This window comes from Cervus elaphus, chromosome 24, assembly GCF_910594005.1.
Source record: "Cervus elaphus chromosome 24, mCerEla1.1, whole genome shotgun sequence".
Lineage (NCBI taxonomy): Eukaryota > Metazoa > Chordata > Mammalia > Artiodactyla > Cervidae > Cervus > Cervus elaphus.
In genome coordinates, this window is record NC_057838.1 from 65,871,256 (window position 1) to 65,892,391 (window position 21,136).

The window sequence follows — 21,136 nt, forward strand, 5'->3', positions numbered from 1 at the left end:
GGAACTAAACACCCAGCTTGACAGTGTACCTCCTGATCTTGATAGAGGAGATCGTGTCCTCGTCCGTTCATCCTTCCTTGCTTCTCCCAGCTGGGCCCTGCTGGTCCAGTGGGAAGGGAAGCTTACACCCCAGTCTGTTGTTCTCGGCACCTGCTATGCACCAGGGCTCATTGGAATCAGTTGTTCTGAACTGGTTGCCCCAGAGCTAGGAGGCGGGACCACCTCTCTTCCAAAGGGGCCCTGCCCCCGGGGTTCCCATGCAAATTTGTTCTCCAGACCTCTGAATGCAGACCGCCCCCAGCTACACGGCCAGAACGCCCCCTATTCACTGCCGCAGATCATGGGGACTGATCCGGTTCTCAGCCGCTGACCCAGCTTCCTTAGGGTTTGTTTGTTCAGTGGAGACTATTTCCCCTTCAGATTGTGTCAAGAGCTCGGAAGCCCTTTCTCCACCGAACTGTCCCTTTGTCGCATCCTGGGAGATGCTGGTCAGCGGGGCCCGGTGACCTGGTCTTCCTTTCAGGGGGGAGACGCTGCCTCTGTCCTGTTGACCTCACAGCCACAGAGCTGTGTGAGCCCCTGCCGAGGGTCCAGGCCTGCCCAGCACGCCAGAGCGCCCTGGCTTCTCTCTTCAAAATGTGGAGCCAGGACACCTTGGGTTCAAACCTGACCCTGTCCCTCATTAGCTGTTTGACCATCTATGGGTCCATTTCCTCTTCTCTAAAAATGGAGATAACAGTACCCCCTAGTGGGATGGTTATGCAAATTATGAGATTGTCCTCTGAGAGCCTCGCATGCACAGTAGGTTTTCAACAAATGATCACTCAGGATTCCCACTTCCTAAGGCATCACCAAACTGGTCGAAGGTTCGTGAATGTCCTGTTGGCCTGTTCTGTTAGCCTCACTTGGCCCCTTCTGTCAGATCATCGCAGTGGCCACTACAATCTGGTTTGATCTGTGGGTGTTTGTGGAATTACTGGTTGAAGAAGGAGTCGGCTTAGATGAAGAAGACTTGGTTCAACGCCTGTAGCGGAGAGAATGCTTTGTGCTCACCAACCAGCTGTTCTTCCTCTTCCTGAGTGAAATGGAAAGAGACTTTCCCAGATTTCCTCAGCTTTAGGTTGAGATCACAGGACTTGGTTCTGGTCAGGGGTGAGTGGGCAAACGTGGTATAAGTAATTCCCTAAGTCTGGCTCTAAAAACTTCCTGAGCAAAGCTCAGGTTCCCTTTTCCTCTGCCTCAGAGGCTGTGCTGATGCAGAGGTATCATCATAGATAAGAGGGCTTGCATCCCTGCTATTGGGTGGAAGAGCCCCTTCACAATCTTCAGTGGGTTCTGTGTGAATGGGAAGTAAGCCTCCACTGTGCTAAGCCATTGAGATTTGGGGGCTTGTTTATTTCAGCCCAGCCTAGCAGTAATTGTCTTCACAAAAATAGTGGCCTCCGCAATGAGTTCATTCATTCCTTCCCAGACAAGGGGTGCAGAGAGGCCAACAGTTGGAACCCTGTTGCATTTTCACAGGATTGAGAATATAGACATGTGTCAGGTATGCCCATCTGCTAAGGCATCCAATGTGTGGAGTCATATGAAGCCATACCATGCGTGTTCAGAAGACTTTTTCAAGAAATCTAATCCTGAAGCTTCCCAGGCTCTGCAAGATCTGAGCGTGTATCTCAGCAGTAAAGTTGCATCAACACTCATTTTCCAAATGTGGAGAAGAGAAAAGGCCGGTAGAGAAGGTCTTGAATCTGGAGTCAGGGAGAGGTTAAGTTAGTACTAAAATGCTGATGACTTGCAAATCTGTGTCTCTAGGGAAGTAGTAAGCCCTGGACTTTCTACCTGTCTCCTAAACAACTCATTTGATGCTTCGTCTAGACTATGTGTTTGTTAGTGGCTTAGTCGTGTCCAACTTTTTGTGAACCCATGGACTGTAGCCCTCCAGGCTCCTCTGTCCATGGGATTTCCCAGGCAAGAATACTGAACTGGGTCACCATTCCCTTTTCCAGGGATCTTGCTGAACCAGAGATCGAACCCAGGTCTCCTACACTGAAGGCAGACTCTTTACTGTCTGAGCCACCAAGGAGATTATAAAAGTCTAGTCTATCCATATACCCATTTGCCCCATGTTATACCTCCAGCCTCCCTCTAGGAAAAAACAATGTGTTCCATTTGCCGTGGCTCCACTAAAAGTCCCAGGATTGAGTTTCCTTGGCTTGCTGTTCAGTGGCTCAGTCGTGTCTGACGGTTAGTGACCCTACGGACTGCAGCACATGAGGCTTCCCTGTCCTTCACTATCCCCCGGAGTTTGTTCAAACTCACGTCCAGTGAGTCGGTGATGCCATCCAACCATCTCATCCTCTGTTGCCCCCTTCTCCTCCTGCCCTCAGTCTTTCTCAGCATCAGGGTCTTTTCCAACGAATCAGCTCTTGGCATAAAGTGGCCGAAGTATTGGAGCTGCATCTTGGTTAGCATCATAGACTCATCCCCGAGCCACTCACCGTAGCCAGGAGAAGTGCTTTGATTGGCCAGGCCTGGGTGGGGAAGAGATGGTTTCTCAAAGTAATATTGGGGTTCTGGTACCTGAAAGGGTAAGACGGATGCTGGGTGGGTGGGAAAGAAAGCAGATGCCTGTTTCTGGGTGCTGCGCTCAAAGAGCAAACTGCAAGAAAAATCCCCTGCAGGGGAACATCGTGGTTTGAGATATTTGGGACATGAGGATGGAAAGCTCTCTTGGGTATTTTTGAACTCACAGAGGGTTTATTTACCACGTGGGGAGGGGGAACCATTTGTCGTTGGGGCCCAGTGGTGATGAAGGTCTGGAGGCTTCTCACAGTCTGGTGTGTGTGTTCAGTGAAGAGTCTGGGGAGAGGTACATGGGTTTGCAGAGGCTTTAATTAATTAATTAATTTAATTAAAAAAATTTTGGCCATGCTGGGCAACATTGAGGATCTTAGTTTCCTGACCAGGAATCAAACCCACAGCCCCTGCATTGGAAGCATGGAGTCTTTTTTTTTTTTTTTAATTGGAAGATAATTGCTTTACAATATTGTGTTGGTTTCTGCCATGCATCAGTATGAATCAGCCACAGGTATACATGCGTCCCCTTCCTCCTGAACCTCCCTCCCTCCTCCCACCCCATCCCACCCCTTTAGGTTGTCACAGAGCTCCAGGCTTGAGCTCCCTGCATCTTGCAGCAAATTCTCCCTGGCTAGCTATTTTACATATGGTAATGTGTATGTTTCCATGCTACTCTGTCCGTTTGTCCCACCCTCTCCTTCCCCGACTGTGTCCACAAGTTCGTTCTCTATGGCTGTGTCACTATTGCCGTCTCCTGCAAATAGGTTCATAAGTACCATCTTTCTAGATTCCATATATATGTGTTGATATACAATATTTGTTTTTCTCTTTCTGATTTATAATGAGGCTCTAGGTTCATCCACCTCATTAGAACTGACTCAAGTGCGTTCCTTTTCGTGGCAGAGTAATATTACATTGTATGTACCACGTTGTATGTATGTATCCCTCTTTATCCATTCATCTGTTGATTGACGTCTAGGTTTCTTCCATGTCCTAGCTATTGTAAATAGAGAAGCACGGAGTCTTAACCCCTGGACCACCAGGGAAGTCCTACAGAGGCTATAGAAACAGTGCTTGGTTGAGTGCTAAACATCCTCACACCATGCTCCTGGGATCTGATTTTGTTTCCCAGTTCAGCAGCAAACCTGTCTTTTGCTTCTCCATAACATTTACTGGCCTTACCAAGGAGAAAAGGGAATCCACTGAGGTGGCAAGTGGGGAGACTGAGGCAGAGAAGGAGGACTTTAAAATACACCCATTTCTCTCTCAAATCTTTTTTAACACTTTTTCCCTACCCTGTGTTGTTGAAACATTTAAATATCCTCAAGTTTCTACCATTTGGAAAAAATCTTCCCTAAATTTATTTACTATCGTGATTATCCCATCTCCCAACTCCCCTTTCTTAAAAAACAGTTTTAATAGTTCTTCTTCCTGTTTCCCCCTCACCATTTCTCAGTCTACTATGATCTGCTAGCATCCTCCCCTGCACCACCCAACTCACTCACACACACACACACACTTCGAGAAATAGCTTTCCCTAAGTTCCTCATTTAGCTCCAAAAACACTAAACCCAAAAGCTGTGTGTTAGAGGGGGAAAAAAATGTATGCACTTTTTAGGTCAAGAGACAGCATTGTGAACTTTGCTCATTATAAGTATTTATTGAATGATTTAACAAGCAAGCAAATCCAGGGTAAAGTAACGTGGGCTGTGTAATCAAATCCCCAGAAAAGAGGAAATAGTGATAATTTGCCTGGAAAAGGGAGTGTTCTAGAGGGGTCTTCAAATCTGTAAAATGATGCCATATGGGAAAGGGAGATATGGCCTGGGTGGCCCCAGAGTTAGGAACTCAAAAGGTAGATTTTCTCTCATTTTAAGAAATGTGCTAATGGTCAGAATTCTCTGAGGAGGAAAAGGGCTGTGTCAAAAGATAGTGAGCTCCCTGTCACTGGCAGTAATCAAGCAGAGACTGTTCTGTCAGAAGTACCAGAAGAGCGTCCTGTGTTGGGTGGGAGGTTACAGCTGAAGACTTCTGGAATTCCGGGACTGTTGAAGCGTGCTTCTCTAGAGGCAGGTCTCCTTGGACTTGTTTCTGCCACTCCCAGCTTTGTGATCTTGAGCAAGTTACTCAACTGCTCTGTTCCTCAGTTGTAGAAGGGAGCTAATAGTAGCACCTCCTGCGTGGTGTTGGTGTGAATATTCAAGTGTAGTAACGCATACAGGGTTCACAGCAGTCCCTGGCACGTGGTACATGCTTAGCAAATGTTTGCTAGTATTTGAATTGGTATCAAACCTGTTCTCTAGATGACACCGGATTCTCAAGCATCAGTCTCACCAGCTGCATTTGGGTTCGAGCTGTGGCATTTCTTTGATGACTTCTAGAGCGGAGCTCAAAGAGAGCCCAAAGGAGTGTTAGACAAATTACCGTGATTCCTCTTGCGTGTGTCACACCATCCCTGGCTGTTCTGTCAGAGGGACACTTGGAGACTGAGAAAAGAATTTCCACATGTACCACACAGGAAGCCCCTGAGTAACAGCTCTTTGGAAAAGTGATCAAGAAGTAGTGCCTACCCCCTTTCTTGTCCCTTCACTGTCCTCTGACTGAGTGCATGGGGCAGAGTGGGAGAAGCCTCCAGACCTGTAGGAAGACTGGGGGCTTCATTGTAACTGGTCCCCTTGGTGAATGCCCCCCACCCCCACTAGACACTGTACAACTCTGTGAGTTCAAAGACACCCAAGAGAGCTTTTCTCATGATGATCTCAGCCATCAGAAGAAAAATGACTCTTGGCTTCAGTAGTCCTGAGAGGGAAGTTTATTCCCCGCTTTGCTGGTAGCAGGACTAAGCCTCAGAGAGGTTAAGTAACTTTTCCAAGCTCACAGAGCTGGAACAGGGTCCTAAAGACCCAAATTCTTGCTGCTTGGTGAACTACTGTCTAAAACCTCCAGAAATTTCTGGATTTAATTAAGGACATTTATATTTAATCATCCTGAGAATAGAATTTCTAAAAACCATGTTCCTGAGATGAGGACATTTGATTGTCCCTTTTTGGAGTCTTTCGTGGGGGTTGAGCGTGGGCGGGGGATTTCAGAGAACGGGGCCACCCCGCCTCCCTACCCCCTGGCCGTGCATCTGACTTCTCTCTCTGCCAACTTCTTTGTGCCCTCCTCCAGGTCTGGGTAGATGCTGGGACGCAAATCTTCTTCTCCTATGCCATCTGCCTGGGTTGTCTGACCGCTCTGGGAAGTTATAACAATTATAACAACAACTGCTACAGGTGAGCATGTCCCCAGCCCTGCCTGTCCGCTCTCCACCGAACCTGGGAGCCCTGCATGCTGTCTGGCTAGTTCCTTGACATCTCCCCCCAACCTTGCAAGGCTGGGTGAGGGAAACAGGCCTGTCAGAGGAGAAGAGGCAGGGTGCCAACCATCCAGGTGGGACAGGGGAGGACCCTGGGCGATCTGACAGCCTCTCCCAGCCCAGGGTCTAAGAGTGGTCCACCAGAGGAGCTCAGAGAATAGCAGACATGATCAGAGCAAGTTCCAGGCTTCGGGGGGAGTCCACGCCAGGAATTGTATTCAGGCCTCCATCCCACCTTCTCCAGCACAGTTTTATCCCAGGGCAGATAAGGGATTGGTCCAAGGTCACACCAAGGGCACACAGCTAGTTGAACCCAGGTCTTCCGACATGGAGGGCCTTATTCTGCCTTCTGGTCAGGAATTTCTTTCCTGCTTCCTCTCGCTTGACTGTAGGGTCCTGTCCAGTCTGACCTGGAGTGCCCAGTGCCCTGCTGCCCCTTTGTTAATGGACCTCCCTCCCCACCCCCAGCCTCCTGCAACCGCTGCACCCAGTGTGGAGAGGGGACCCACGCTGGGGGTGAGCCTGGGGCTGTGTGACCCTGGCTGCCTGGTCCTCCTGCCTGCAGCCTGGATTCTGCCCTGAGGCTGAGACCACAGAAGTCCAGGGATTTGCCCAAGGTCAGCCAAAAGTGTCTGGCAGAAGTGAACTTGGCACATTGGTCTCTAACCATAGGCCAGTGGCTTGTTTGCTGAGGTCTCTGCACCTCTGACTCCATGCCTGTCACAGACACAGATGGTGAATATTCAGGGCTGGGCAGATGGCACATCTCTGCCCCCAAGATCAAGAGCTCCTCATTGTAATGTGGAAAGTCGTGGACTCATGGCAATGATACTGTCCCTCAACACAGATTCACTGAAAAAGGAAGGGTTTTTCAGCAAATGTTTCTGAGCTAGGATAAGTATTTTTGTAGAAATAGTTAGGACGGAGCCTAATTCTTTGCCCCACATATGCACCATAGTAAGTGCAGGAAAACTAAAGAGTTAAATACTTTTTTAAAAAAGGAAACCATCCTAAAAAGAGGACTAAAATACTGTTTTCATAATGAGAAAGATATGGAAACACCCAAAATGATTAGGTCAGGAAGGGAAGTGACAGAGTAATTCACATAAATATCTAGAACTTCAAAATTTCTAGAAAGACACAAGAAACTATTAAAGAGCTACCTCTGAAGAGAAGCATTGAGATGGAATGATGGGCTTTGTCTACCTGTACTTTCCCATACAGTTTAAATGTTTTGTCTTGTCTTTACTCTTGAGTACATATAGATTTTATAATCCTTAAAAAGTCACATTAATACAAATGTTATCTATATACATTCTGCCTAACATCTCCAAACAAAATATGAAAATCATCTACAAAGTTAAAGGACATAATAACATGTAATTCAGTTCAGTTCAGTCGCTCAGTTGTGGCCGACTCTTTGCGACCCCATGGACTGCAGCACACCAGGCTTCCCTGTCCATTGCCAACTCCCGGAGCTTGCTCAAACTCATGTTCCATCAAGTCATCACTGATGGCATCAAGTGATGCCATCCAACTATCTCATCTTCTGTCATCCCCTTCTCCTCCTGCCTTCAGTCTTTCCCAGCATCAGGATCTTTTCCAATGAGTTGGTTCTTCTCATCAGGTGGCCAGAGTACTGGAGCTTCAGCTTCAGCATCAGTCCTTCCAATGAATATTCAGGACTGATTTCCTTTAGGATTGACTGGACTCTCAAGAGTCTTCTCCAACACCACAGTTCAAAAGCATCAATTCTTCAGCGCTCAGCTTTCTTTATAGTCCAACTCTCACACCCATACATGACTATTGGAACATAGCTTTGATTAGACAGACCTTTGTTGGCAAAGTTCTGTCTCTGCTTTTTAATATGCTGTCTAGGTTTGTTGTAGCTTTTCTTCCAAGGAGCAAGCATCTTTTAATTTCATGGCTGCAGTTACTACCTGCAGTGATTTTGGAGCCCAAGAAAATAAAGTCTGTCACTGTTTCCATTGTTTCCCATCTATTTGCCATGAAGTGATGGGACTGGATATGCCATGATCTTAGTTTTCTGCATGTTGAGTTTTAAGCCATTTTTTTTTCACACTTCTCTTTCCCTTTCATCAAGAGGCTCTTTAGTTCCTCTTTGCTTTCTGTCATAAGGGTGGTGTCATCTGTATATCTGAGGTTATTGATATTTCTCCTGGCAGTCTTGATGCCAGCTTGTGCTTCTTCCAGCCTGGCATTTCACATGATGTACTCTGCATATAAGTTAAATAAGCAAGGTGACAATATACAGCCTTGACGTACTCCTTTCCCTATTTGGAACCAGTCAGTTGTTCCATGTCTGGTTCTAACTGTTACTTCCTGACCTGTATACAGGTTTCTCAGGAGGCAGGTCAGGCAGTCTGGTATTCCCATCTCTTTAAGAATTTTCCAGTTTGTTTTGATCCACACAGTCAAAGGCTTTGGTGTAGTCAATGAAGCAGATGTAGATATTCTTCTGGAATCCTCTTGCCTTTTTGAAGATCGAATGGATGTTGGCAATTTGATCTCTGGTTCCTCTGCCATTTCTAAATCCAGCTTGAACATCTGGAAGTTCTTGGTTCACATACTGTTGGAGCCTTGCTTGGAGAATTTTGAGCATTGCTTTGCTAGCATGTGAGATGAGTGCAATTGTGAGGTAGTTTGAACATTTTTTGGCATTGCTTTTCTTTGAGATTGGAATGAAAACTGACCTTTTCCAGTCCTGTGGCCACTGCTGAGTTTTCCAAGTTTGCTGGCATATTGAGTGCAGCACTTTAACAGCATCTTTTAGGATTTGACGTAGTGCAGCTGGAATTCCATCACCTCCACTAGCTTTGTTTGTAGTGATGCCTTCTAAGGCCCACTTGACTTTGCACTCCAGGATGTCTGGCTCTAGGTGAGTGATCACACCGTCTGGTTTGCTCCCTCATCCCTCATCGTGGTTATCTGGGTCATTAAGATCTTTTTTGTATAGTTCTGTGTATTGTTTCCATCACTTCTTAATATCATCTGCTTCTATTAGGTTTCATTGCTATTCTTTGGAACTCTGCATTCAAATGGGTATATCTTTATTTTTCTCCTTGGCCTTTTGCTTCTCTTCTTTTCTCAGCTATTTGTAAGGCCTCTTTACAACCATTTTGCCTTTTTTGCGTTTCTTTTTCTTAGGAATGGTTTTGATCACCACCTCCTGTACAACATTATGAACCTCTGTACATGGTTTTTCAGGCACTCTGTCTTTCAGATCTAATCCCTTGAATCTGTTTGTTACTTCCAGTGTATAATCATAAGGGACTTAGGTCATAACTGAACGGTCTAGTAGTTTTCCCTACTGTCTTCAATTTAAGTCAGTTAACATGTAACATGATACTCAAAAATCAATTAACATGTAATGTGATACTCAAAAGGGTTAGTGTCCCTACTAATGTAAAGAATAGAAACAGATCTAAATGAAAAATCCTAAAACACCAAGAAAAAGATCAGTAACACGCTCTTAAAATAATCAGCTCATTTTCCTTCACCAGCAAATGAGCTGTGATCTGAAAATGAACCCTCGATGTAGGTGAGGGTACAGTGAGAGAAGCCATGTCAATGTGTGGTGGTGGGATGGGACCTTGGATGTGATATAGCCACATCATTCGGTTGTTGTGAGGCTCAAGTGGGAGCCTCGTTTCTGAGGACTTTGGTCAGTGATGAAGTCCCTCTCCTGTTATCCCGATCTTCAAGGGAAGGGAAACTGAAGCTCATGGATATGGTCCCTCCCCCACCCCAGCTAGGTGTGGTGGACCTGGACTCTGCCATGGTCTCCTAACCTCCGTCCCAGCACTCCACCACAACTTCTCTGAAAGCTGACTCTGTGATGGCTTTACTCACCCACGTGTTAAGCTAACCATGTGCTCTATGTGTCACTAAGTTCATGAGACCCCCAATCGCTCCCGTGAGAGGTACAGCTCCAGTCTATAGAGGTTGCAATTTGGTGAAAGTGAAGCAAAGAAAGAGGGCAGATCCCACATGCTGGAGGAAAGGCCACAGGGGAAGCCAGCGAGCTCTCTTGAGTCCCTGGGCTGTTGGGCAGAGAGGTCACTGGGGACCACTGGACAGAGGATGCTAGAGAGGTGGGAAGTCAGGCCAGGTTGTGAGGTGGACTCTCTGGTCCTTCAAGGTGTTCACGGGAGGCAGATCTGGGCTGTGAGAAGAAGAGCCCTGTCAGCCGTGAGACGGATAGAACCAGGGGTAAGAAGAGAAAGGCGTGGGCACAAGGAGAGCACAGGCAGGCCTCTGGTCCAGGTCGAGGGTGACCCCCTTGGGATGCTGGAGAGAGATGCCATCCGCATCCGTCTGTGCTGACACAGCCTGCCCGTGTTGTGTGCCGCGCGTGGCAGAGGTCTCTAGGTCACCTCCTGCTCAGCCTTCAGCTCCATGAGGACGCAGTCTGAGTCCTCTTGTTCATCACCATCTCTCCAGCCTAGGAGAGCGCTGGCCGAAGTGGAAGGGAGTGAGGAAAGAGCCTTGCCACTATGCAGATGAGGACACTGAGGCTCGATGCAGTGTGGCTTTGAACCTGAGCCTTTCTGGCTCCTGCACCCTCATTCCTCACTCCCAGGCCTGGCCACCTCTTTCCCAGCTACTGAAATCAGCAAGGATTTGGCCAAGACTGCGTGTCATCAGGCTGTGTCTGAGACAGTGGCAGCTTTCTTCCCCGCCGAGCACATGGGTGAAATATGCTGACCGCCCCAGACCCCTTCAGCTCCCTCATCCAACAGGCAGGTTTTTTTCCCCTTCCCATCAGCAGAAGAAAACAAATCCCCTAAGTGACATCGCAAAAGTCTGAGGGCTCCTTTTATTTCCATTTCCAAATTGTTCCGTGAACGGATCTTCCTGACTCAGAGGGAGTAAATTAATACCCTCTTCCGACAGCATAATAGCTTCTGGAGGTCTTCAAAGCCCAGCTCAGCTCCTGCCAACTTCAAAGTGCGTGTTATGTAGCTTTTCACCTAGAAGGTGCCCTGTGGGGAAGGAATTAGAGGGCTGCAAATGGAGCAAACCAGACGGGGAAAATCCTCACTTCAGAACACAGGCCACTAGGCTCTCTGCTTGTAGGTGGGGGTGCTCTGAGGATGGGGTGCAGGGGAACAGGCCTGGAAGGGACCTTGTGTCTGCTCAGAGCCTGTCACCCTCTGTGGTCAGGAAGGCACTGAGGGGGGTGGGCTCTGAGGGAAGGTGGGGACCTTGCAGTAAGGGGCACTTGTTTCCAACAACCACATGAATACCCAAAGGTTATTTTCCAAAAGTCGGGATTTAGAAGTCTGAATTCTTAGGGGGCACTGTTTCTTAGGAGCACTGTGTAGCTCCTAGGAAAAAAGTGGGCTTTGGTGTCTGAGACAACTGGAATCACATCCCAACTTCAGTGTTGTTGTTGAGTCTCTAAGTCATGTCCAACTCTTTGAGACCCCATGGACTGCAGTACGCCAGGCTCCTCTGTCCTCCACTGTCTCCCGGAGTTTGCTCAAATTCATGTCCATTGAGTCAATGATGCTATCTTACCATCTCACCCCCTGCCACCCTCTTCTCCTTTTGCTTTCAATCTTTCCCAGCATCAGGGTCTTTTCCAACTTCACCAGCAGATGACAGAGAGCCTGAGTATGTGTCTGTCCTCCCTGGACCTCGGGATTCAGTGATAGTGCTCAACACTGCAGGTCCAAAAACACAGAAGAATCCCAGCACGGAGAGATTGTGAAGAAAACACTTTCCTCACCAGTGCTGCCTCGTTCTGCACCGTTTCCGGGGGCCAGAAACAGGCATGCAGGACAGATTTAGCTCAGACTTAGGAATAACTTTGCCCTCCTGGGCTAAGCTGAGTCTCCCTCAGAGTGGAGGCGATCGTGCATGCTAAGTTGCTGTAGTCATGTCCAACTCTTTGCGACCCTATGGACTGTTGCCCACCAAGCTCCTCTGTCCATGGGATTCTCCAGGCAAGAATACTGGAGTGGGTAACCATGCCCTTATCCAGGGGATCATTGCAAGTCAGGGATCAAACCTGTGTCTCTTATGTCTCCTGCACTGGCAGGCGGGTTCTTCATGACTAGCGCCACGTGGGAAACCCAGAAGGTGATCAGGCCTGCAGATAAAGTCTCCAGGCTTGGTAGCCCAGTCTCTGTCCACAGTGCCTGAAGAGTTCTGTAAAAAAGACCTGCATCAGTCAGTCACTGCTGCAAGAATGCTGTGTAACAAGCATCCCAGAACGCAGTAGCTAACCACCACAGCCACAGCATTTGCTTTTATTGCTCATACATCTGTTGGTCAGTTGGGAACTCTGTCTTTCAGGCTGTAGGTTGGACAGGTTTGGCTCCAGGGTCCAGGCAAGGCTCAAGCCCATGCCATGTGTACATTCTGGGGTCCAGGCTGCAGAGATAGGAGCTACCCTGGGAAAGTGCTTCTCATGGCAAATCACAGAAGGAGTGAGGACAAGACCAACTGCACAGGTGGATCTCAACCCTCTGTTTATGTCACATCTATTGCTATCTCATTGGTCAAAGCAAGTCACGTGGGTAAGCCCTCAGTCAGTGGGGCCGGGAAATATACTCCATCCCAGGGAGGAATGTGTGGAAGTGACTACTTGCTGGAAAATGACTTAATTGATCACAAGGCCCAAGAAACCCTCTTATCCAAGCCACCTTGTCATCTATCCAGTGAGAGCAGGCCCAGAGAGAAGATATTGCCGGGAGAATTGGAACCCCAGTCTAATGCTCATCCCACCATGCCCTTGATTCCCAGGGTCAATGCAAGGCAACTGGGGGTCACAGTCACCAGCATCAGTGTAACCTTTGATTGCATTACAAAAAGTACGGTGTCAGGAGAAGAGGAGGTGAGAGTCCTGCTCTGTCCTTGAGTCTAGTGCTCAGTCCTGGATGTGACACTCTTGAAGAGGGACAAGCTGGACTGAATTTCAGATCACAGACAGGATCACTGGTAAGGGAACTGGGGGGTTTCACTGAGTGAGCTAAAACCTCAAGGAGGCATAGGGCCTCTATCTTCAGGTCTTCAGGCTGTTGGGGAGGTTAGAACTAACACTTCCCAGAGAAGGTGGATTTGGGTCAAACAGAGCATGAGGAAGTTCTTACACTGTGAGCGGCAGGAGCCATCCGAGAAGCGAAGCGCCATGGAGCAAGGTGGGTGGCCTGCTGGCTAGGGTCTTGGTGGGGATGCTCCGGGCTGGTCCTGCTCCAGGGAGGACACTGGACAGACCACCCCGGCCCCTCCCTTTAAAGTGAAGCGGGTATTGTAAACCCGACTCCCACGTGCATGCTCTGTGGTGGCCGAGGTCCGAGAGTCTGATCCCCTGACCCGCCTGCATGAGGGTGCACAGCCCCAAGTTGGAGGGGCCGGGAGGCATGGCTCCGTCTTCTTCCTCTTGGTGGAGCCCCGTCGTCTGTAGTCTGGAATCTCCTGTGTCACGGCTTTATGCTGGTGCTTCTTTGCTGTGAACCCTGGCCAAGAGCAGGGGGCAGTCTCTGCCCTGGTGAGGGCCTCCCCCCGACTCCATGAAGGGTCTGGCCTGGGAGCGTCTGCTCCTTGCAGCATCAGAGTGGAGGCTTGTGTGAGGTCTGGGAGATGCTGGGCCAGGAGGGGTATCTCTCCTGAGGCCTCTGTGCTGGATGGGAAACAGCCCTTTCTTTCAGAGGTTGATATCTTCATGCTTTGAGCTCCCAGAAAATCAATCCTCTCTCACTTCCCTTGGTTTTCTCTCCTGCCAGGAGTTTGGAGAAGCATTGGTTTGTCTCCAAGTCTTTCCTCCCTGGTGTGCGTTTTCCCACTTGCCAGCCTCCCTTCCTTCCCACCCCCTCTCCGTGCTTCCAGTCTGCGACTGACCTCACCTTCTAGAAAAGTGCAGGAGAAGCTGTGTGACTGTGGGCCAGCCCCCTCCCCTTTCTGAACCCCGAGGGCCTCCTTGGCGCTCAGACAGAACGTTCCAGCGCTGCACCGGTTCCCCCCGCCGGGTTCTGACCCGAGCCCCTCTCCCGCTTCCCCCGCCAGGGACTGCATCATGCTCTGTTGCTTGAACAGCGGCACCAGCTTCGTGGCCGGGTTTGCCATCTTCTCAGTCCTGGGCTTCATGGCATACGAGCAGGGGGTGCCCATCGCCGAGGTGGCAGAGTCAGGTGAGTTTGCCAAAGTGGAACCATGGTCTTCCTCCTCAGCTCGCTTCTCCTGGGCTTGGGTCTCAGGAGGGGGCCCCCTGTCCAGCCACAGACCAGGCTCCTGCAGGGGAAACCGCCAGCCCAGAGCACCATCCCTGTCACCTCGAGAACCACGGGAGCCTCCACTGGCCTCCCTGCCTCCACCATTGTCCCTTGCATTCCATGCGTCACTCTCCTGCAGAGTGATTCTTTTTTGAAATGCAAACCTGACCATGTCCTCCCCTGGGGGACAGTCTGTTTTGGCTTCTCGCAGGGCTGACCTCTCAGTGTGGCCCCCAAGGCCCTGCACTGCCCAGCTCCTGTGGTCTCACCACCCACCTCGCCACCCCCCCCCTCCCCGGGCTCACTCCGCCCCACCACACTGAGGTCTGCTTTCACGTCTGTGGTTGCCCCCTCCCTCCCACCCCAGGGCTTTTGCACATACTGTTCTCCCTCTGCTGGAAGGACCCCTTTCCCTTTCTTCATTCTATGTGTAGACTCACCATGAGTGTGACATTCTTCATGTAAAATGACACGTGTTTGTATCAAACACACCACAGGTAGGGTAGTTGCTGCTGAAGTGATTGTGCAAAATGGTGGAGAACTCTCCCCTTGATTCACATGGTTTTGAATCCTGGGACAATTCATTGTATATTGTTATAAAGTAGAAAAATAGTATCTACATGACAGAATTAGATGCTAACCTCCGTACGTCTAAATAGGTTTCTCAGCTACAGGAATGTCTGGTAAGACAGTCAGGAGCATCACAGGCGGTCCAGCCTCCCTGGATTCTGTCTGCTCAAGGCTGCTCATGCCCCCCATTTGTTATGACAACCCCAGCCGCTTGTGGGGCTGTGTTGCCTCCATTGAGAACTCTAGTCCATGGCGTGGCTGCTTTTACCTGACATGCACAGATAGGACGCACCCCTCTAACCCACCAAGCTGGGTGGGGTGGTGGGTGTGGACCCTGGATCAGGAAGCTGGTTGCCAGGCTCTGCTTCATGGCCCCTGGGGCTCCACCTTCTTCTGCATGATGTCTGTCAGAGAGAGAGAGAGAGAGAGACGGTCCCTGCTGAAATCAGGGGACCAGAGCCAGACCAGAGGATATTAACATGACCGAAGCTGTCTATCATAGATTGCACACTCTGGGCAGGAACTGCCTCATGTGATCGCCGACTCAGCCCCCCAAGGTGGCACTTTTGCTACCCCTATTTTACCAGTGAGGAAGCTGAGGCTCAGAGAGCTGTGGTCGCTTACCTAAGGTCACATCGACTGGAAGGAACAGAGCTGTTGGATTTGATCCAGACCATGCTCTGAGTGCTCCATCCTGCAGCCCACGGTAGGCAGGCACCTGGCACTTCACACAACATCCATGATCCTCCGTGGCAGTAAACCACAGAGCAGCCCTGCGGAGAGGGCGCGTTACCTTCTCCATGGGACCTCTGCCTGCTCTGAGAATCCGCTCCTTCCTCTGTAACATGAGCAAACTAACTCCCAGCTCAGGTGTTGAGTGACACAGTGTATCTGCAGCACTCTGTTGCTCTTTTTATCATTATTTACATTTGATAGATGCGTTTTAAAGCTGAAGCTCAGAGTGGAGGTGGAAAGGAAAAGAGCCAATTAAAAAAATTTGTTTTTCTTTTTTCAAATTGTAAGCATGCTTACTGTAGGAAAATGTTTAAATGTTGACAAAGGAAAAAGTCTCCAGTCTGAATCAGACTGCACTTTGAGGTTCTCTTGCCAGGATTTTCCATACATGTACAGCTATACCTATATTAATGAAAACTGGATCGTATTCGGCTTTATTTTTCCATTCACAAGAAAGCATGAGAGTTTTCTTCCTCAGTAAATAGAGATCTCAGCATCCCAGGTGGCCCATTGGTAAAGAATCTGCCTGCAATGCAGGCGACGTGGGCTCAATGCCTGGGTCGGGAAGATCCCCTGGAGGAGAAAATAACAAGCCACTCCAGTATTCTTGCTGGGATAATCCCATGGACAGAGGAGCCTGCCGGGCTACAGTCCATGGGGCAGCAAAGAGTCAGACAGGACTGAGCACAAATAGAGAGCTTAATCGTGACTTTTCATGGCCAAGTGAGATTCCACAGAATGGATGTACCATGATTGATTTACTCTGTCTCACCTATCAGGCCCCAGGCTGGTTGTTCATATACTACTTCGTGAAGCAACTACAGCACCTCTGCAAGGCAGACTTTATGAAGGCTGTGCAGAATGTGCCCTGCACAACTGCAGGGGAAGCCATTCATGTAGATAGCAGTCCTGGGCTTTATACTGCCCGTTAGAGATGAGGACGCTACTCTGTGGCTCAGAGCCACAGAGGTTCCTCTGAGGTCGCACAGAACATGGGTGGTACAGCCTGGCTTGGCTATCATCTCTTCTGCTTCACCCTCTGTGTCACTTCAGGTGCTAAGGAGGTAATCCTGCTCTGTTTAGGGGTATGAATCAGACCAGGATGCCCTTTAGGAGTTCCTGCCTCTTGCAGAAATTGCATATTGCAAGTATGTAGCCCCCTCACCTTGCTCAGCAGGATCTTACAGGGAAATTTGTAACTTTAAATACCTAATTAGAAGGATTTAAAGTAAACAGTTAAAGTTTTTATCAGAAGAAGCTGGGGGAAAGAAAGGAATACAAAGTAAGTAGAGAATGTTAGAAGTGTTAGTCACTTTGTTGTATCCAACTCTTTGCTACCCGGTGGACTGTAGCTCACCAAGCTCTGTCCCTGGAATTCTCCAGCCAAGAATACTGGAATCAGTACCCATTCCCTTCTCCAGGGGGTCTTCCCAACCCAGGGATTATACCTGGGTCTCCTGCATTGCAGGTAGATTCTTTACTGCCTCAGCCACTAGGGAAGCCCAGAGTAAGTAGAAGAAAAGAACTAATTAAGATAAGACATGCAAGCAATAGAGAAAATTTTCAAAGTGAAAATTTTGTATTATAAAAGATAGCAAAATTTATAACACCTTGACAGGACTAATGAAAGGAAAAATGAGAGAAAATACAAATTACTGATATCAGAAATGAAAGAGGAGATATGGCTACAGGTCCTGTAGACATTTTTAAACATGAGAATAAGGAAATACCATGAACAACTTCAAACTAATGTACTTGATAATGTAAATTAAATGGGCAACTTCCTAAAAAATACTACATAATTTAATTAAGCTAACTCAAGAAAAACTAAATGGCTTTGTATTTCCAAAAGAAATTGAATTCATTGTCAAAGATCTTTCTCCCAAGAAGACTCCAGGCCCTGCTGTTTCACTGGTGAATTCTACTAACTGTTTAAGTATAAATAATGTCAGTCTTCTTGTTCAGTCGCTCAGTGTCCAACTGTTTGTGACCCCATGGACTGCAGCACACCAGGCTTCCCTGTCCTTTACTATCTCCTGGAGTTTGCTCAAACTCATGTCCATTAAGTCAGTGATGCCATCCAACCATCTCATCCTCTGTCACCTCCCTTCTCCTCTTGCCCTCAATCTTTCCCAGCATCAGAGTCTTTTCCGATAAGTTGGCTCTTCGAATCAGGTGGCCAAAGTATTGGAGCCTCAGCTTCAACATCAGTCCTTCCAATGAATATTCAGGATTGATTTCCTTTAGAATTGACTGGTTTGATCTTGCAGTCCAAGGGACTCTCAATAGTCTTCTCAAGTACCACAGTTCAAAAGCATCATTTCTTCAGTGCTCAGCTTTCTTCATGGTTCAACTCTCACATCCATACATGACTACTGGAAAAACTATAGCTTTGACTAGATGGGTCTTATCAGTCTTACACAAAGTCTTTTAAAAATTAGAGGAAGTAAGAGTATCTGAGGACAGTGACAACTGTATAGCTTCTTCTTATCCCAGTTTTTTTCTGCCAGCAAGATAAAACAGGAAGGGAAAAGTATATTCTACACAAAACTGTGCCTCCTGGATAATTTGAAGACAGAAAATGTTGAAGCTGCAGATAACTGTGACAGAAAGAAAAACCACCAATCCCAGCACACAGTATCTCCTGCAAAGGCAAGCTGAGAAAAACTGTGGGACAGATGGAAGACAGAGGCTAGCAAAAGGATCTGGGAGTGATTTGGAGCAGTCACCAGAAAGATTGAATCTACTCTCAGTCTGAAAGTCCTAGAAAGGACTGTGACAGATCCTTTAGCAGGGACTACAGGGGTTCAAAGTCAGTGTGATTTCAAGGGGTAAGGACCATTTAAAGGCATAGGCACATTTTAAAGGAGCCATCTGAAACACAAACCTTGCAGAGAAGAAAAGAGGTGGGGGGCAAAAAGAAAGAAAAGCATCCTTTTGTAGGGAGATGGTAAACACATGCATGGTGAAGGGAGCCCAAGAAAAAGAGATAAAATGTAAAGACCTGCAAAACAAAAGAGAAGCAGGGACTTTCCTGGTGGTTCAGTGGCTAGGACTCCATGCTCCCAATGCAGTGGGCCAAGTTTCAAAGAAATAGATAAAATCCTCCAGGCTTCCAGGCAAGAAAAGATCAAATAACTTATAATAGCAAAAGCATTAAACTAGCACCATTCTTTTTGAAACCAACATACAAAGCAAGGCAACTATGGGATAACATTTTTTAAAATTCACATTAAGAAGTAAGAACCAGGATTTAATATCCAGCCATGTCTTCATGTATGTTATGGCTATATATGTTATAGGTAGTATGTTAAAGCTATATAGAAAAGCCATTTTTAATATGCAAGAACTTAGAGACTTCTTCTAATGTTCTGACATTCTTCTATTAGAGCATGAGTGTCATTCAACCCAATAATGACTGGTAAAACTCCAGAAGAAGACTTAATGTTAAGCTCTTAAAATATATAAAATATGTATTAATATGTATGTATATGTATAAGATCAAAACAAAGGTGGGGAAGATGATAGAGAACTAGTGTAGAAATACGCTGCATACTGTTACAAAGTAGAGATCATTCAACCAAAAAATAGAAAGAGGAGGCAAGAGAAGATAGAAAAAACTCCCTGATGTATGAGTAGTAAGTGGTGGTAAATACTGGTGGGTGTGGGGGACCTGAAAAGACAGATATTAAAGGTTTAAATAAGAGACTAAGGGCCTAAGAGCATTAAAAAGGGTACAAGTATGAAGTTAACCACCAGAATAAAAACATTGTTGTTGTTCAGTTGCTAAATGAGTCCGACTCTTTGCTACCCCATGGACTATAGCATGCCAGGCTCCTCCGTCCATGGGCTTCTCCAGGCAAGAGTTCTAGAGTGAGTGGTCGTTTCCTTCTCCAGAGGATCTTCTCAGACCAAAAATAAGGACCAAACCTGTGTCTCCTGCATTGGTGTTTTTTTAAACTGCTGAGCTACCAGAATAGCTACATAAGCCTTCCTAAATAATAATTTAAAAAAAAAAACAGAATACACAACTCATATACATATAAAGTGTACGTAATTATATATTGTCAGTCAAGACCAAATGTATCAGTCTTGTCAGTAAAGGTGAATGACCTTAACTCGTCTATTGAAAGAAAAAGATTTTCAATTTGACTCACAAAGTAAGACCTATACATAGGCATACCGTGTTTTATTGTGCTTCGCTTGTTTTATTTTTTAATTTTTTACAAACTTATGGTTTGTGGCAACTCTGCATCAAGCCACGTCTACCAGCACAATTTTTCCAACAGCACTTGCTCCCTTCATGTCTCTGTGTCACATTTTGGTAATTCTCACAGTATTTCAAACTTTTAAATTATTATTAAAACTAGTGGATGAGGAGTTGCTTTTTTGAGTGAGTAAAGAAAGCAGTTTCTTGAGATCGAATATACTACTGGTAACGATGTTGTGAACTTTGTCAAAATGACAGCAAAAGTGCTGGAGAAGACTCTTGAGAGTCCCTTGGACAGCATGGAGATCAAACTAGTCAGTCCTAAGGGTAATCAACCCTGAATATTCATTGGAAGGACTGACACTGAAGCTCCAATACTTCGGCACCTGATGCGAAGAGCTGACTCATTGGAAAAGACCCCGATGCTAGGGAAGATTGGGAGCAGAAGGAGAAGAGGGTGTCAGAGGATGAGGTGGCTGGATGGCATCATGATGCAATGGACATGAACGTCAGCAAACTTTGGGAAATGGTGAGGGACAGGGAGGCCTGGCATGCCGCAGCCCGTGGGGTCACAGAGTCAGACATGACTGAGCAGCTGATCAACAGTAAACATAGTTGCTAAAGCAGCAGCAGAATTTAAGAGGATTGACTCCAACTTCGAAAGAAGTTCTACTCTGGGTAAAAATGCTATACAACAGCCCTGCCTGCTACAGAGAAATCACTTGTGAAAAGAAGAGTCAATCGATGGCTGCAAACTTCATTCTTGTCTTATTTTAAGAAATTGCCACAGCCGCCCCAACCTTCGGCCACCATCACCCCGATCAGTCAGCAGCCATCAACATCGAGGCAAAAAGACTACGACTCACTGAAGACTCAGATGATGGTTAGCATTCTTCAGCAATAAACTATTTTTTAATTAATGTATATACCTTTTCTTAGGCCTACTGGTATCGTTCATTTAGTAGACTATAGTGTAAACATAACTTGTATATTTGCCGGGAAACTGAAAAATTCCTGTGACTCAGTGTGCTGTGATGCTCAGTTTGTCCTGGTAGTCTGGAGCTAAACCTACAGCATCTCTGAGATCTGCTTATCTATTCTGTATACGAGAGACACACCCAAGACAAAGTGGCTCACAAAGGCTATAAATGAGGACAGAGTAGCCTTCCACATGCATTAAGGATGACAAAGGATAATACCTTTTAATGTTACAAACCACAATTCACAGTGAAGATATAACACACACACAAATGTAGGCACCAAATAACACAGCAGTAATCTTTATGAAGGAAAAAAACTGCAGACAACGCAAGGGGGCATAGAAATAAACTAACAATAAGAACTTTACTAAACACATTTATCAATAAAAGTGCAGGAATGAAAACAATTACATTCCTTGTTCAGAAAAATAAGAACAGCAACAAAATGAACTAAAAGACAGCTCAA

The 21,136-nt window shown here is 47.0% G+C and overlaps 1 protein-coding gene across 1 annotated transcript in view; it reads left to right on the top strand.

Moving 5' to 3' along the window:
• The window catches only part of SLC6A11 (solute carrier family 6 member 11), a 126,170-nt gene that overhangs the window by 88,975 nt on the left and 16,059 nt on the right, over positions 1-21,136 (top strand). Inside the window, exons 7-8 of the mRNA XM_043886736.1 lie at positions 5,749-5,852; positions 13,970-14,094. Of these exons, the coding sequence (XP_043742671.1) occupies positions 5,749-5,852; positions 13,970-14,094 (229 nt within the window). The remainder of the gene's footprint in view (positions 1-5,748; positions 5,853-13,969; positions 14,095-21,136) is intronic.